Here is an 18,033-nt window from a genome sequence, read left to right on the forward strand (position 1 = left end):
AATGGGTGACATCCAGGTGAAATAGTGAAATGTATTTCCTTTCATATTTCTCAACTTGCACAGTACTTCCTTTGTAAATATTCTGGGTCTGACCCAAAGAAAACAATGCAGGAGGCACAATGGTACCCACCATTGTTTACCATTAGCTGGTATTTCAGGAGTGCTTCTGATTCTCAGAAAATATTAACCTGAACTTACACTGGTCTTCGAAGAACAGACAAGGGAGAGAAAGCTTTTAGGGTTAACAAATAGACTGGGGGCAAATGAAGCCGAGGAGGGGAGAGCCCCTTCAGTAAGGCCTGGGAAATATAAGGTAAGAAGGTCAGGAGAAGTGAGCAGAGATTCCATGGAAGACAAGGTGGGCTCGATGAGATGGCTGTTTGATCAGCAATGTCAATGAGACTGCAGAGCATGGCCTGAGCATTCAAAGGTGGGATTATAAGCCCAACTTGGTTTTGAATGCCACAGGTTGGCAGGAATAGGGAGAGGAAAAAAGGTGGCAGCAAGCCAAGTCTTCAAAATATGAGAATATAATGTTTCTGAGAATAGGAAGGTATTTGGATGAATCAAAAGAGAACCTTGGTGTGGGCCTTCATCATGCAGACAGGCGGCGTGATGGAGAAGAAAGGAGGGTGGGGCATCAAAACCCAACACTGAGAATATAACTGACTTTGAGCAAGTGACAGCTTCCGCAGCTCTTTCTTCTTATGCAAACCAGAAATAATGACATCTGTATCTTCTAATTGTACTGAGGAATAAAAAAGACTTTAAAACCTGGTTCAGAAACTCTCAAATATTGTACAACTGCTTTTATTAGACACCGTGTAACAACTATTACTGGGAGGATGACTAATCTCTTCTGGTACTTTACTCCTATGTTAGATTAAGACATACTCCCTTCTGCAACTGACAGATACATTTGAACATTATAGTCTCTCTATGTTTCATCTTTTTTTCCCATCTGCAACAAACGTACAGTGAGGGACTTTATTATGCCTTGCAAAATGGAGTTTAACTGGGGGATTATTGTACTTCTTGAGAATGTCCTCACAAGGGCTGCGGTGGTGCTTCAGCTGAAGGTACAGCCACACCCACGCACACTCACAGAGCAAAAAGGCTCTTCTAGGTGGTGATCACATTCATCAATGGTTTTATCATCAGAAACTGTATTTAACTCAGACTCAGAGGGAAGCAGCTGAATCTGTGGTTTAAATGCAGATGGAAGACCTGGTATTCAGTCCCAAGGTCCACTTTAATGCCACTACCTATTTTCTCTGTGATCTTGGACAAACCATATTCTTTTTGATCCTCAGTTTTGTCACAAGTAAACAGGTTTTTTTTTTCCCCAGGACTCAGTGTGCACATATATGCAAAATAACCTTAAAAATGATAAAGCACTATTATACAATTCCTTTGAGAATACTGAAAAGCATCAGATGTGCATAGAAAAAAGCCTGAAAGATATCACCACAAAAATCTATCATTAGTTACTTCTGGGTGAGATTATTCCTATAAATTTCTCTGTCCTTTTTTCTTTTTTTGTCCAATGTTGAGTGTATTATCTGAAAACAGTAATAAAATCTTTTCTATTTTTTAAGAAGATAAAATAAGAATAGCTTTTCATGACTTAAGCCCTAGTTGGCTTCAACAGCCGAAGATGATTTAGTATGAATTAAAATTCAAAAAACAAGTAACTCTTGTGTTCAGTGAGCAGATATTAATAAATTTTTTAAAAAGACAACTATGAAAGCATTGCAAAAAAAAAAAGAACACACGTTGATGAAACAAAGTAGTGCATTATTTCCCAAATCACAGCCAATATCTTCTAATTCTTCAAATGGACCATTACTTGTTGAGCCAGAGGTACTTCACTATAGTGCTCAAAACATTTTACATTGGCTGTTTAGCAAGTTAAAAATAAAGAACAAGTTATGTTAAAGAGTTTAAACAAAACTTAAGCAGAATGTGTTATTCCCCTGCCTTCAGCAGCTTTGAATCAAATCCTTCCCTGTAAGAGGAGGAAACAGAATGACTGAAATTCTGGGACTTTGGAGTTGTTAGTTCTGGTGTTCCTTGCAATAAATAGACCAATTCTAAGCTAAATGCTGCCTAGCACAACTTCCCCACAGGCCAAAAGTAATGGAGGAAGAAGCAGTAGGAAAACAGTTTTCCACATAGAGAAGAGAGGCCTGAAAAAGACTGGGGTTTGCAAGTTTAATGAAAGACATTATTACATCTCAGTTTTCAGCATTTCAAGTGATTTGGTCACTTCTTTATGTCTAATTAAATATATACCAGAAAGCAATTTCACCTTGCAATTTCATGCATACAGACCTGTTGTGCTCTTTCAGAATATTTTTAATGTATGTATTATATACAAAGAAGCTGACTGCTGTTGGCCACAAAGACTTTTCTTTCTGGTGGCTACTTCATGGCTGTCTCATTCAGTCATGAAAAAGCAGAACACAAATGCGATTAACACCAATGCTTTCAGCCAGGTAAATTCATGATCCATGAGCACAACAGTTTTATAAACAGTAGCTTCAATTTAGTTTAGCCAGTTAGGTTTTGTGGATTGGAAAAAAAATCACAGAATAAAAATTCCTTAAACTGCAGCTAGTTGAAGAGTATAAAATTATGGAAAACTGTTTGTGATGTTTATTTTTTCAGTATTTATGAAAGAATGTCTGGGTGTCTGACCCTCTGGACTTGACTGATAACAAGAAAAACCAACAAATGTTTAGTAAGTGTTTGAAGCTATGATGATAAGGATTGCATGAACAATGAAAGGAAATCCTTTGAGAATTTTAGATATTTTCAATAGCTCTGTGTGTGAGCACATTTCTGTGGGATTAACAAGGATCAAGGCTCAGGGGAGAAAGACAAAAGGGTGATGGGGAGGGGAGAGAGGGTAAGATTTTAAGACTGTGTCATTACATAGCTTGTTATATTTGTTAATTATAAGGATATACTGTTTTGGGCCATAGGATGATTCTCCCTGAGACTAGCTTCTCAACACCTCTCTAGTAAGATTCTCATTCTATTTATTTAAAAAAAAAATTAATAACTACCACTAAACATTTACTTATGTTGTAGGCACTTTACTATGAGCTTTACCTGCCATCTCATTTAATGTTCAGGTCCTATCTTTGAGTTAGGAATTATTATCAACCTTAGGAGTAGAAGCAGCCAGAGGCTCTGCAACTTGCCCACAACACACAGCAGAGCTAGAATTTAAACTGATCCACATCCTTCAGGAGTTGGGGTTGTGGAGGTGTTTCTGGTTCTCACTATGATTGGAGGGTGGACACTATTGGTTTTTAGTGGGTGGGGACCAGGGATGTTAGCGTGTGCAGGGCCATCCCACCCAAATTAAAACTGTCCTGCACCCTATAGTTTCCTACATTCCTGCTGGATATTCATGGGACATTCATGACTACATGAGCCCAGAACTGAACTAAGTTTTATAGATAAACACAAAGCATTTTTACAGTTAAACCTTGTACAGACCACACTTCTAAAGGATTGACAACATCTAAGAGAAATAAACATACACAGTCATTTCTGTAAATTAATTTTTCCCTGCCACTAATTTAGCTTACTTTGGCTTTCTGAAGCTCTTTACATAAACTTTATGATAAATTATAATTTCTAGTTTCTATTATTTGCATGTATGTGGATGTTCCTAGAACTAATTTAGGTAGGATCTGAAATGTTTTGTGCTGCTTTTCCAGAATCAGTAAGTAATGGAAAATATCAAATGGGAACATTTCATTTATAGAAACTACATATTTGAAAGATATAAAAAGGCCTTAAGTTAAAAGAGACGGGAAATTCTTTATAAATTATAATTTTAGAATCACATTGCTGATGAATTAAGTTTTCAAAGGCAGAGGTAATTTTTAATAAAAATAGAGTATTATATATATATATTTAAATTTTTCTGTAACAAGTTAAGACTTGGACACAAATGATTAACAAAACATTTAATCTTATTTGGTATAAAGGGTACTAAGGACTGTAATTTTCTACCAAATAAAGTGTGTTAGATTCAAGCATGTGACCTATTTCTCCTTCAAAAACAACCCAATGTTCTAAAGAAAAAGAGGAAATCTCATGTGCATTCAATTTACAAATGAGAATGAACGTTTTTCACAAACAATCCTCATGGAAGACTGAATTATGAGGATTGTAAATGGCCAAAATGTATCTTCCTGTAAAAAAACAATAGCACTCTATTACAACTTAATAAAGAAGTTAACCTGACTTTTTAAAGTCTTTACATTATTTCCCTCCATGTCAGTAAGAACTATTTTTATAAACAGTAAAGTTTTACTTATTTTTATATTATATAAAAATACAAAATATTTATATCTGATATTATTAAGGTACCCTTTTTTAAATTAACGAAACAAATTTGGGAAGATTACTCACATTAACATTAAGTCTGTATAAAGATTTTCTGCAATAGCTTTTCATTTTAAAAAGCTTTTCCAGTACAATTAAGGTCTAACATTGGATTTTTATTTAGTCTGAGGAGTATATTGACTGCAATTTGAGGTATCCATACCATAAATATCTTGATTACAAATATCACCACATCAAAAGTTGCTAAGAAAAACCACAGGTAAAATCCGGTCATGTTCTTGAAAAATGTATTTGTATCTAGAAATCAAGGTGTTCTTAGTTCAAAATTTTATACTAATGAATGTGTAAAAACAATATGGAATAGAAAGAATGAAAACATGCTCTCTCCAAAAGAGATATTATTTGAAGTTTCTGGTAAGCAATCTATGTGAAAGAAAAGTACATCAACCATTGTGCAAATGTGTTGACAAGAGAAAATCTTTCTGTGAGCTATCAAAGGGAAAAACATTTAGACCAATGTTTCTTAATTCTGACAGCTGCCTTATATTTAATGTTCTAAATATAAAATTGTTGAAATCTTAAGCTAAATTGCATTTTATTTGTAAGTGATTCTCTATCTTTGCCTTTAATATTTAATGCAATCTGAAAGTCAATGCACTAGAATAATGAACACTATTTTGGTGCCTTTCAAATTTCCATTTATGCAGGCCCCATCACAAAGTTTCATGATCTGTTTTCCTTGAAGGTGGGCATTCTAGGTCACTATCTTATAAACACAAGGTGAATATTGCTCTTCCTTTACAGAATGAACAAAATACTTTTTAGTGAGGAAATATTTTTAAATATTCATATAAAAATATCATCACTCAAGAACATCAGAAAGATGTATATATGCGAGAACGTTCTCGTTCTCTACTGGTCCTCTTACCTTCGTTCTCTGTATTGGCTGGCACAGAGTCGACTCCAAAAGGATGCCAGGGCTGGAGCTCATCCAGGCTGAACTCTCCATTCACAGGAAGAAGCTCCACAGTGGTTTTTGTTTCAGTCAAAGACGGCATGAGAGCATCATTTCCATAACTAATTCTTGGTTCACTGATCATGTTGGCCAAGACATCGTCTGAGTAGTTTTGCTCTTTCTGAAGCAGCTCATCTAAACAAAACAAAGCCATGTCTTTGGTACGGTACAAGAACCACACAGCAGCAGGAGCCACTATTCACAGTGTGCCAGGCACAATGCAACTGCCTGACATACATGATCTCATTTAGATCCACCAGGTGGGTACCAGCGTCATTTTCATCTCACAGATGTGGAATGGAGGCACACAGCAGTTAAGCCACTTACATGAAATCCCAGCTAGCGAGTGCCCAAGGAGGGATGTGGGCCCAGGGAGGATGGTATGGGCCTAGGCTGATGCTCTGAGCTGCTGCACCACCCTTCTCGTGATGAAAGGCCTCGAAGGCTAAATTCCCAATTCTTCCTCTGAAGAATTCCTACAGAGGAATCAGTAGCGAGCTCTGGAGCAGCATCTGCCATGGAGTTACAGCAGTATGCAAGGTACCATTTTCAAGCTGAAGGATATATCTAGTGAATATCCAGCCCCGTCATTTTTTGAACATGATTGAGGACAAGAGAAGCCTCACTGATGCGCCTCCTGCTCCTTTCTTGAACGGTCTCATTGTTTTGCCTTGAACAGCTCAGCTTTTCCCAAAGGCTGCCCTGGTGCTGCCTGATCTATGTTCTGAGGCAACAAAGAAACAGTCCCTTGGCCTTTCTGGCTGTGGCCTTGTAGACACAAAGCTCTCTTCCAGCCTTCTCTTCTGTGGCCTAAACACCCCTGCCTCTCAACATAGCCCATGGGCTCACAAACCAAGTGTCCCGCCTTTCTCCTTGGCTGCCTCTCTTAAAAAAAAAAAATGCTATCAGTTACCTTTTTCAAAACTGATGAAACAAAATCAATTTTATGGAACATAATCAACTTATCTGCAGTTCTTGTAGGCTAGTGAAAATTCCCCAATCATACATTTCATTCCTGGAATGCAGTGGAAAAAAGAACTTGGAATATAACCCTACATCAAGCTGTGTAATTACTGCTTTAAAAACAGGGTATTATAATCTCCTATTATGCTGCTCAAGATTCACCAGGTTTTTCTGTATAATAAACTTTTTAATAACTAGACACCCATAAATAGCATATGTGCTATTAATATTAATCAGAGTATCTCATTTTCCAATCATACCTCTGTCAAGAGTTTACTGTATTATACATTCCAAAGCAATCATCCACTAGTATTATTACTGTAGAAAATGAAGAAAACCTGAATTGAAATTTGATTTGTAACATTTTACCATCATCCCTCACATTTTCTTTTAAATCGACAAAAAAATTATCTGAAAAATCAAAATTTCTGTTCAAATATATCTATTAAAACAATTTGACATAATACCATTAAAGCATGAGATTAATATCCTATGGAGTCAGTTTTATTGCAAGTTATTATTTTAAATGATGAAATCCCAAGCCAATCAGTTCCCCTGAAGTCTAATTTGAGTTATATATCTAGTCACTGTGGCACTATTCTAAAATTCAGTATTTGATGCTTGCAATGACCTTTCTCATACTCATAAAAGACCCCCATTAGATTTCTTCCAATTTCTTCATGTCTTACAGAGTCATAGGTAATGGCTAGTAACGTAGCCAATGTCTGCTTTAATAAATTAAATGGGCATTTCTTTTACATAAATCTTAGGCTTGCAACTGTTAAGCACTTAGGATACGGAAGAGATGATCTTCTGGAATAATTATTGGTACTTACATGTTCATTTTGAGAGGAAATAACCTTCACCAGCACAATCCACTCTTGGCCCCACCAGGTGCCATGTTTTCTCGGTGTCTTTGTGGTATTTACCATCACCTATCTCTTCCTCCATCTAGAAATTTTTCTCTGTCTTATATACACAGAACTGAGCATGTTCTTGTGACTTCTCTGAAAAACTCTTCTTGTTCTTTTATTCTAATCTCTTTGAGCCTGTCATTTTCTTGATTCCCTATCACTTTCTAGAATAGTCATTTGGACATAAACTCCTGGAACTCTAAGGATCTCCTACTTATGCATGAATCTGAAATGTGTTTCCCTAGCTTTGACTTCTCCCTAAATATTTCTAACAGTTCACTGAATCTATTAACTAAGGTTTTCCATGAATTTAGGATGCACAAAACTGTGCTGAAGGCCCTCCACTCTCCCAGCCCAGGTTTGACACCTTTGGAACTGTGGCTCTCTGTATGTCCTATACTACTGACAACTCCTTTTAAATTCCACTTTTGGATTCTCTCATTCATTTCTCACTCCCCTTTTCCACTCTCTACCCTCCCTGGAACCATTATTAATTTTTGCTTGGATAACTGTGATGGTTTCCTCCTTGGTGTCCCTACTCTAATTTTTACCTCTCTCTGTTTCCCAGATCTTTTCTTGGGACTGAGGAATGGCTCTGCCCAATTCAGTACTTTTCTACTGAATTAACCCCAAACCCCCTTGCCAGATGCTAAAGGCCTTCTGTGATCTGGGCCCAGCTCATCTTTCTAGCCACAGGGCTCACAGGTCTTTGCTGTATACACTGGTATAATGTTATTTATAATAAGAAATATATATTTGGCTTTTGTATATAGGCACAGAGCTCCTAAATCCTTGAAATTGCTTAAGTGACAAGAGCTTTAAAGGTGTCTTTTGTTACATTAATGATAGGACTTTTGAAAAACCCCTAGGTCACCTGAGGAAGGGGGCTGGACATCAGAACTTCCAGTCCTGCCCCCGGGAGTAGAGGGGTTGGAGACTGAGCTCAGTCGCCAACGGCCAATGGTTTGATCAATCATGCCTATGTCATGAAGCCTCTATAAAAACCTAAAAGGACAGGTTGCAGAGAGCTTCCAGGTTGGTGAATGTCTGGAGATTTGGGGACAGTGGTGTGCTGGGAGAAGGTCTGGTAGCTCCAAGCCCTTTCCTCATACCTTGCCCTATGCATTTCTTCTACCTGGCTGCTTGTGAGTTATATCCTCTTTTAATAAACCAGTACCTAGTGGGTAAAAAGTTTCTCTGTGTTTTGTGAGCCCGTCTAGCAGTAGCAGTAGAACCGAAGAAGGAAGTGTTGGACCCTCCCATTTATAGACAGTCATGAGAAGTACAGGTGACACCTGGACTTGTGACTGGTTGCGGGAGAGGGGAGTGGTCAGTCTTGTAGGACTGAGCCCTTGAACCGCAGGATCTGAGCTATCTCCAAGTAGACAGTGTCATAATTGGGTTCAACTGTAGGATACTTGGCTATTGTTGGAGAACTGCTTGGTGGTGTGGGGAAACCCCATACACTGGAATTGATGTCAGAATCATTAACATCACATCTTTCTAAGACTGGCTTGGATTATCTATCACCAGAGAGGACCATGCATTACCATCAGGACAAATACCTTTGCTCTATGTTCCTGCTACCTGGGAAGATCACCTCTGCTTATCTAAACTGTATGAACTCTCAAAAGCCTGGCTTAAATGGCCTCTTCCTCTATGACTTTCCTTTCAACAACTTTATGAGGAAGTTATTGTTATTTTTATGGGACAGGAAGTGAGGCTGGAAGAGATGAACAATTATCTTCAACGGTCCCATGGCCAGTGTCCACCAGTGCTGAAATCCAAGTCCTGTGCCGCCTAACCAACCTCCTTGCACTTAACTCCTACCTACCCAGGCCCACAGTGCCAGAGGAGGGGCTTGTTCCTCACCGCATAATTGGAGAACCCGGGTATTAGATACCTAACAGTTCCAAGGTGTCATCCACACTCACAGCGCTGCAAGCTGACTTAGACACCACTAGATCTATGGAATGGTTGTTGTTTTTGTCCCTTCAAATAGGCATTTCCTAGGCCTGGGAACTGGAGGGAGTCCTTTACCCACCTCAGCCCATGGCAGTAAAAAGGTAGAGTAGGGAACTATCATAGTGGAAAATCTTATGCCTGAACTCCATAACCCAAGGATTTTCAGATTGCAGCAAATCATGGCACACACCCCTCTTTACTATTTTACCTCTAATACTGTAGGCAGGAAATTTCCTCTAAATGGCCACTAAAATGCTGAGCCCCATGGTCATTAACTTTTCTGGTTTATTACATTCATTTTCTGAACATGAGAGAATGAAATAATCAAGAAATGTGACACATTTTTGGCAGAGTGAAAAACACTTAGGATTTTTTTGGGTGGAGGGAGGGTATGAAACATAGAAATTCATGTTCCCATCTCAATGTAACATAGACTGAGAAACAACCACCTGTGGTGACCTCATTTAGAACAATGAAGTCAGTGCGGTTCTTAGGGGACAAAAAGATGGCAGAACTGATGGAGTACCATTAGGTGGAGTGGATTCCATTTTGTGATCATAAAAAAGTCTAAGGCAGCCAGCTACCTCTCAACATTATTAAGGGCTTGGGATTTTACCCTTGCCCTTGGCTAACACAACCGGCACTGGGCAGCTCGCCTGTGACACAAAGATCCAGAGCCAAGTCAAATCGTTTCATTGCTCCCTCTGAATGGGACTTTCTTTTTGAGTTCTGTGATGAGACTGAAAGAGACCACACTTTTACTAGTTGGTGGCCCAGATGGATCATCCTTTTATCTGAATTAATTCACTATTTTATCAGGATGCTTGCATGGCATACATAAGGGATTTCTTCAAGCTCTTAAGCATCTACATTTGCCAATAGCTGTATTAAACTAAGGCACTAGGCTCATTTTCCCCCAAGACCTTTTCTTTTCTTAGAAACTATTTGTTATTGCCCCAAAGTGCAACAGCTACTTCTGGAGTCAAATATTTTCTTCTATTCTACCCAGGCACATGAGCCTTGTGGTTAAAAGTGGAAATATTTAACTGAGTTCATGATGTAATATTTAATCTACTGTTTAAAACAGTTAACAGAAATTTCATTTCAAATGTTAAACATAGAGCAAACCCTTGCCCTTTAAAAAAATGTGTTGAGGATATATGTGTATTAGGCATACTTAATAGTAAAGAGAGAAAAAAAAAACAAACCAAAACAGTAAATGCACTACTTAGCCATCAGTGAAAATATTTTACATATTTTAAAGAAACATCGAGAGACACCCAATAGCGATTTCATTTTCAAGTGACTAAAATATTTTGATTTTTTGTAGAAACAACAGACTTACATGATAGTTCATTTTGAGAGAAATGGCCCCAAAAAAGGGCTGCTGAATACGAAACAGAGGAATTCTAGATAATTCACATAATATTCTACTTTCAATTAACCCAATAGCCTAACTCCTAACAATTTAACTGCCACATTTTAGGTTTCAAGAAAATAAAACGTAAATATTAAATCAATTCTTTTACAAGCTTCAGCTGTAATTAACTCAACTCCCTTTTCCATCCTTTAAACACATCTGAGGTGGGGAGGAAAATTTCCTTCATACAAAGGTGGTTCAAGCTCAGCCTTTTCCCCTATAAAATACAGCTATTAAAGGTCTGATATGGAGATTGGTGTGAACAAGGCCCCCTAGGCTTGCTCGTTTTTCTTTTGTGTAGGATCAAACCTGCATTGCTATTATTTTATTCAATATTTTTTTCATTCTTCTGGTTCCTGGTAGAGAAATACACATTTCCTGCAGCCTCTCCTCAAAAGCAGAAATTTCTGCTTAACTTTGTCTAACGGGACCATATCACAAATTTCTATCTTTCTAATAAATACTTATTTATGCATCTGAAAGCACTGTGGACCACACCTCTCTCTGTACACTGCAATGCTCCCTGCTGTCCCCTGCCACACCACAACCGCCACAGCTGCACTGGAGTATTTATCAAAGGGATATAATTTTTCCCCTATCAAGAAGCTCTACTATAAATCTGCTGTCATCATTTCTAGGCATTTTGCCCACACCAGGACTATGAGACCAGATTTAATTTTCCAATCACAGTTCTGTGCATGTCTGATTCAGAGCTCAGTATATAACTGCTACACTGTTTATTATACTGAATGTTGCCATGGCCTCTGGAAGTCCCTAAAGGCTGTGTTCCTCATCCAGAAAATTAGGGGAGGTTGGAGGACAGTCTTTGCAGTTCCTTCACTTTCAATCCTGTTCCCTATACTCTTGCTATGTGGGTGTTCTGCAGCTTGTGGAAATGCCGAATGTCTGGTCCCACCCTGGGCAAGGGAAACAGATTCTGCATGTTAATGTGATCCCCGGGCGATTCCTGGCACATTACAGTCTGACCACTGCCAGCAGCTGTACAAAGGCATCACTATACAACGGCCTCAGGTACCCCTCCATGAACGATAAACAAGCCTCAAAATAACGCAGGTGTGAGACATGACTATGGCCAAAAAATGGTACTGCCAGAAGAAACCTTACTCCAAAGCCCCTCAAAGCCATGTTTCGACCCCAACACACTGCTGCCTTGAACTTATCATTTAAGATAATATTTCTGAACCAGAGTCCACAGGAAAGGGAAGACTACTTATGAATTTCCTTTTTTGCCAGACCATTTGTTAGGCAGGAAATTACATAGGAGCCAGAGCAGGGAAGTGTTCAGGAAACAGGGTAGCATTATTTAGACTGGGAAAAAGAATGTACTTAAAATGCTGAGGGCACCAGAGGGCACACTTCACTGCTGTGCTCACCCCCAGAAGACTAGCATGAGCTGGTGAATAAGTCTACTTCTAAGCATGGACTTACCTATAGTTCAATGGTGCATAAGCTATTTGAAATGCTGATTTGGGGGAGAACCTATGTGGTCTTCCAGTGATGACTGTACATGGGTGGGATGTTTTGACCAGCAGAGGACTTGTGGGACAACCACCCTGTGATGGACTTACTCATGTCATGACAGCTTGATAGCATGAGATCAGCTGCTCAAGGACTTCTTCCATTTCTGTGGTCTTTTCATACCCAGTTGCTCATCTTGTACACATGACAGTCTTCTAGTGGGATTACTATCCCACTGACAGTTGAGCAAACTGTAAAATCCATCTTGAGAAATACATTTAAAGTTATCAAGTGGCAGAACCAGGGTCTGAACTCATTCCTAAGGCAAACTTCTCACTCTTCCATGAAAAGTTCCATTGTACAGAGGGCATGGCAGTAAACAAGTCCAGTTTTCATTTTGACCTCGAGAAATTCAGGCCAGTCCTCTTATTTTTAGCCATATGATCTATCTTGAAAATCCACATGAATCTGAGTTTATTTTTTTCCTTACTGGTTTCTTGGACACAGATTTTAAATGGAGCATGCTTTGTCCACTTGCGGTAACAAACTGTCCCCAGAGGGGATGAAGACATGGCTGCACATCTTGAGAGAATATTCCTTATCGCAAGTGACATTTTCCTGAAATATCACTTGTCTTGGCCTAAGACTGAGGGTATGGAGGAAGTCCCTTTTCATTTAAGACAAATTTCCTTTTGACTTTCAAACAACTAAGATCTATCAACAGCATCAGTAAGAAATCAAGACAAAAGTCAGTCAGAACTCCCTGGCATCTAAGAACAGACTAAAACAGACTGGAGTTCCTTCTTTATGTTTACTTGTAGAACTTGTGCCAATGTCCCAAATCTATTTCCGACTACATTCGTATTCTTGGTCCTGCCTGGGTAGTTGGGAACCGAAGCAATCCTGTGCGGCAGAGGTGGGGGAGGAGGATATCTTCCGAAGTTTAGACTAAAAATCAACTTTACATATTATAGAAAGAATCTCTGAAAATATGCTATCCCGAGGTTACAATTCACAAACATAAATGTCCTTGTTTTGAGTAAACACAGTGAAGAGTTTAGGTGTGAAAGGCCAATCTGTCTCTAAGTTAGTTTCAGAAAAGAAGATATTCTATGAAATATTTTCAGAACTTTGAAGTCTGGAATTAAAAGAGTAACATAAATCTGGTGCAAAAGAGACATAGGAAACTAAGTCACAATAATTCACTTGTACTTACACCACCAGAAATCAGCAAGAGTAATACCTTAAAAATAGATTTACACTTCACAGAATTGATTATTTCTTTACATCATCACTTTCTATCTAATTTTTATGACTGTGGTCAATGAGAATACATTTTGTGAGGTTACTGACAGCAGGCAGAGGAGGAGTCCTTGGAATTGCAATGATGAGGTTTGAGGACACAAGAGAGAGAGAATCTTGAGATGAATTTTTTCTCCAGTTTCATTCAATAGCATAGATTTCCCAATTTTTCTAGTAGTTTTTCTGCATAGTTGATACAGTTTATTGTTTCCTTTATTTCTAAGTAAGTTCCCAGATGGAGTAAATTGGAAAAATGAGATAAACTAGAGGCTTTGCTCTATCTGGTTCAGAGTCATGTTTCATTTTTTAAAAGTGCTAATGCTTTTAGTGAGCACAAGAAAGTAAAATGAGGAAGATTATTTTTTAATTATTATTTAATAATTTAAAATAATTATTTAATTATTGTCTTACTGCTTTTTCGTACATTTTCATAAAGACCAAGTCGTTCTGGTGACTGTACCCAATCTGAGCTCATATTCCCCTGGAGTTTTACTATTCCAAGTGCTGAGGTGCTCTGGGCCCCCATAATGTCCCCCTTTCTTCACCTGAGCTCTGAACCAAACGAGACAGCAGGTACTTCCGATAAAGGCGAGGCCCTCACTAGCGCACACAATGCTTTCTGTGGGGAGGGTGTCACAGACAGGATGTATGGCTGGTCAGGCTGTGAGAAGACTGGATTTCAGCTCCAACACGTACCTTCAGCTGCACAGAGCAAGAGAGCCAGACTGACTGACATTCCTACCGCTGTCCTGTCCAACCTGCACATTGTAAGCAGTGGTCCCATCTAAGCAGCATCCTCTCCCAAAATTGGGACAGAAATCTCTTACTTGGGTAAGAGATATCGTGGGGTAGCCAAAGGAAACCAGAGATTTAGGAAACTGCTCCTTTCAACAGCTGGCCATCATTTTCTACTATGCTTTGAAGGAAGCACATTTAAATAGACTCATATCTGATAAATACTTACTTGGTGGAATTCTATAGGTAGAAGGATGTAAAATATTGATTAACAAAGTTAGTTAGCTCATTGTAGAAAGCAAGATTTTCTACATCCATACATAGTTAATTTTACTCAAACAGGTACATGTGGGTAAGACGAGGATAAATTATCTATGTATCTACCTACCTACCAACCTTGTCACAAGGAAGGATGAGCTCCAGTTCTGCAGACAGCACACCACTTTTGTAGAGATGATAGTGCATTTGAAATGTTTACTTCTGCAGATTTAAAAAACCCACACCAACCCTCTATGCTTTTCTATATACTGGCCTATTTGAATTTTCTGTGACATAAAACCTGCTCTACAGTGAACATTTCTAGAACAACAATGGTCCTTTCTCTTCTGCATTAGCTGATTCACTTGATCCCTTAACAGCATATGGGGGCACTGAGCCTGGCAATGGAAAGTGCTTGGCAACTGGGGCTCAAAGATGGATGTAAAGTGTTGGTCTTCAGGGAAGCATTAACTGTACAGAGGAATGGAGTGGCTGAAAGGACTCACTTTGAGGAAAATAATCTGGAGCCAAGAAAAGTAAAACCACTTAATCATTAAGTAATGAGCTTGTTCATTCATTTATTCAATCGTTTAGCAATCCTACCATCTTCCAGGCCAATGCAGGAAATAACTACGGCAATTTCCTTTTACTCAGAGCTTGTGGTCCAGAGAAAAGATGGGCATCAGAAGAATTCCCTGTGTAAGTGCTATGGAAAGGGGTGTGGCTAAACAAGAAAGAAGCAACCTTGGATTTCTGGGCTGGGGGTAGTGAGTGTATTACAGATTTGCTAAGGAAGGGAAAAGGCTGTCCTACTAGACACAAGTGCATGGGCCAGAGAGGGGCTGCCCGTGAGCCAGGATTCTTCTGGCTGTTGACACGCAAAGGAAGTGAAAAGGAAGTGGCTTGGACAGTAGCCAGGGGCTTTAAGTTTGTGGATATGAAGGGCAGAGGAATATGCTGCCCCACATCAGAAGTACTCAATCACCACAACCCAAGCCACGGGAATTCCACAGGTTGGGTGGCCTGCAGTTCACTGACAGGTGAATCATAAAGAAATGGAAGGGACAGAGGGGAGACCTGGGGATTCTAAGATACTTCGGAGACATGTCAATGTTAAAAAATGGGGAAGAGGAGAGTGGGTGAAGATAAAACCTGGAAGACATTTAAGGAAGTGATACAGGAAGGGGAGTGTTATTTGGTGGGGTGGTGGGTATACAGGGGAGGTTCGTGACTGGGGTGGGGGCAGGTGTTATCAGGTGGCTGATGGTATTTTTATTCTTGACCTGAGTTTTGCCTATCAGAAGAGCAAATATGGGGAAGAAAGTCAGGTGCTATTTAGACATACTGAGTTTGTGATATTCCAACACATCACAGTGGAGATATCCTGGAGCCACTGGAAACATGGGCCTGGAGAGCTTATGGCTGTGCTGAAACAGCCCACAGGGATGCACTGGAATGAAAATGGGAGTACTCTATATTCTAGCAGAATTTTGGGTGAAAAAATCCCACATGAGATTCCCCCAAAGAGATTTATTATATGTTGAATTCTGCTAGATAATGGATAGTTCCACCCATGATGAAGGGCTATATCCTTGCTGTCAGTTCTTTAGTGCCTACAGTGCTGAAAACACCAAACAGTGGCCATTGTTACAAACTACAAGGAGCAAGGTATTTCTTCTCCGAAGAGAGAGCTATAGGTTTCTTTAAAAAAAAAAAAAAAAAAAAATCAGTCATTTCAATATTAGCATCCATGATAGAAAAAAAAAAGTAATCCTATTTTTTTATTTTGCAAGGGACAAAGAAGGAAATTGTGTAGGAGATGAAAGATAAAATAGACCCAACCTTTTTGCTAATTTAACTGCATACTTTCCCCTCCAAACAATAATGCAGTGGGGTGGGACCACTGAGGCCAGCTCTGCTTTAAGTTGCCTAGTGACCCATGGGTCCTGGTCAGCAGGTGTGCTCCACTGGGTATGTTGGAAAATTACCCCAACCAGTGGGCTCCTCACCACCAACAGAGAACCTGCTTCATTGCCTGAGGCATTTGTTTTCCATGCTGTGCAGTTTCTGGCCTTCTCTGGGAGAAACTACCCAGTCTCTTCTTCCAAAACATTTCTAATCTGCACACTTTCCCGTCTCAGCACTAGACCTCATCCAAGCTCCAGGCTTTTCCTGTTGGAAATTTGCATGGAATTCTAGTTATTTCCTGTCTTTAAAAAAAGTTGCTTAAAAATGTTAGTTTCATCTCAGTGCAGTTCACCTTTTCTCTCCTCTTCCCTGCTCTGAAAAGGTCCCAATTCAGAAATAAAAATATAAAAGAGAAAACAGACTTCATCTCAAATTGTGATATATTATGTAAAGAGTTATCAGTTTGATCTGAGATCTCTTTATATAATCAGATTTAAAAATGTAGCTACTTTTCTCAAATATACAGTTAAAACATGAACATCTTCAGTAATATGTAATTATATCACCTCTAAAATTGAGAGCCCTTTCCACAAATTCCTGTAGTGCTCCAACAGTCTTTTTTTTAGTGTGATATAAGTGGTCTGTATTCGAATACACTTTAAACGTCAACAACAAATTAAAAAATGATTCACATTACAGTGCATTTATACATGTCTTTTCATCTTCCAAGCACAGTAAACATTAATTAACCCTGGCTAATTAAAACAGCCACAGTTTACAAATTTACTCATTAATCAGCCTCAAGCATGAAAAGCCTTTCATAATTTTAACCAATTAAATATGGAAATTACTACTTTTTAAATGAAGAGGTCATAAATTCAAGACATGCAGTCCTTTGACTTAAATTTGATAGTATTTTAGAAAGAAACTTGGACAGTTTTTCATATTTGTAGAAGGGAAAGAAAAAAATAAAACTGCCTGGTTGAATTATAGTCCCCCAAAAGATATAGTGAAGGCTTAATTCTTAGTACCTATGACTATGATCTTACTTGGAAATAGGGTCTTTGCAGATATAATCAAAGACAGATGAAATCTTACTCTAGTAATACAGGCCCTCAACCCAGTGAGGAGTAGGTCGGACCCCACTGGGGTGAGGTGGGCTCTGATTATACTGGAGACATACAGACACAGAGGTAAAGGCAAGAACACTCTGTGAGAACAGGCAGAGACCGGAGAGACTTGCATCTACTTGTCAAAGAAATGCCAAGGACTGTCAGCAACACCAGAAACAAGATCAAGAAATGGAAGAGGTTCTTCCCTGGAGCCTTCAGAGGCAGAAAGTCCCCAGAGACACCTTGATTTTGGTCTTCTAGTCTCCAGAATGAGAGAATAAATTTCTGCTGTTTTAGGCCACCCAGTTTGGGGTATTTTGTTATGGCTGCCCCAAGACATTAATATGCCACCCATGTAAGTGATTGTTAACCACCTGCTGATAACCATATCAGGCTATAATAAACACACTGGAGTAGAATGTGGTTTCTTACGGGGCCCTCCATTCAAGGCTGGGATAGGTAGATCAGGTATAGAGCTCTATAATCTGGTAGTCCAATCTAGCCCCACTCATGCGGAGTAAGTGGTGCAGTGGAGACTAAACGATTCCTTTATTTCAGCTCTCAGTTCCTCTCTTCCCTTCTACAGAAAATATC

General features: G+C 39.1%; 1 protein-coding gene across 8 annotated transcripts in view; it reads right to left on the reverse strand.

Moving 5' to 3' along the window:
- Positions 1-18,033, reverse strand: part of APP (amyloid beta precursor protein) — a 241,096-nt gene that overhangs the window by 18,715 nt on the left and 204,348 nt on the right. For 7 of the 8 annotated variants that reach the window (XM_017650815.3, XM_017650814.3, XM_017650813.3 and 4 more), the window contains one exon: positions 5,297-5,518. In XM_017650815.3, the coding sequence (XP_017506304.1) occupies positions 5,297-5,518 (222 nt within the window). Of the gene's footprint in view, positions 1-551; positions 749-5,296; positions 5,519-18,033 lie in introns of those variants that run through there. The other variant, XM_073231843.1, reaches the window with a different exon arrangement.

Source organism: Manis javanica, chromosome 3 (assembly GCF_040802235.1).
Source record: "Manis javanica isolate MJ-LG chromosome 3, MJ_LKY, whole genome shotgun sequence".
NCBI classification, from domain to species: Eukaryota; Metazoa; Chordata; class Mammalia; order Pholidota; family Manidae; genus Manis; species Manis javanica.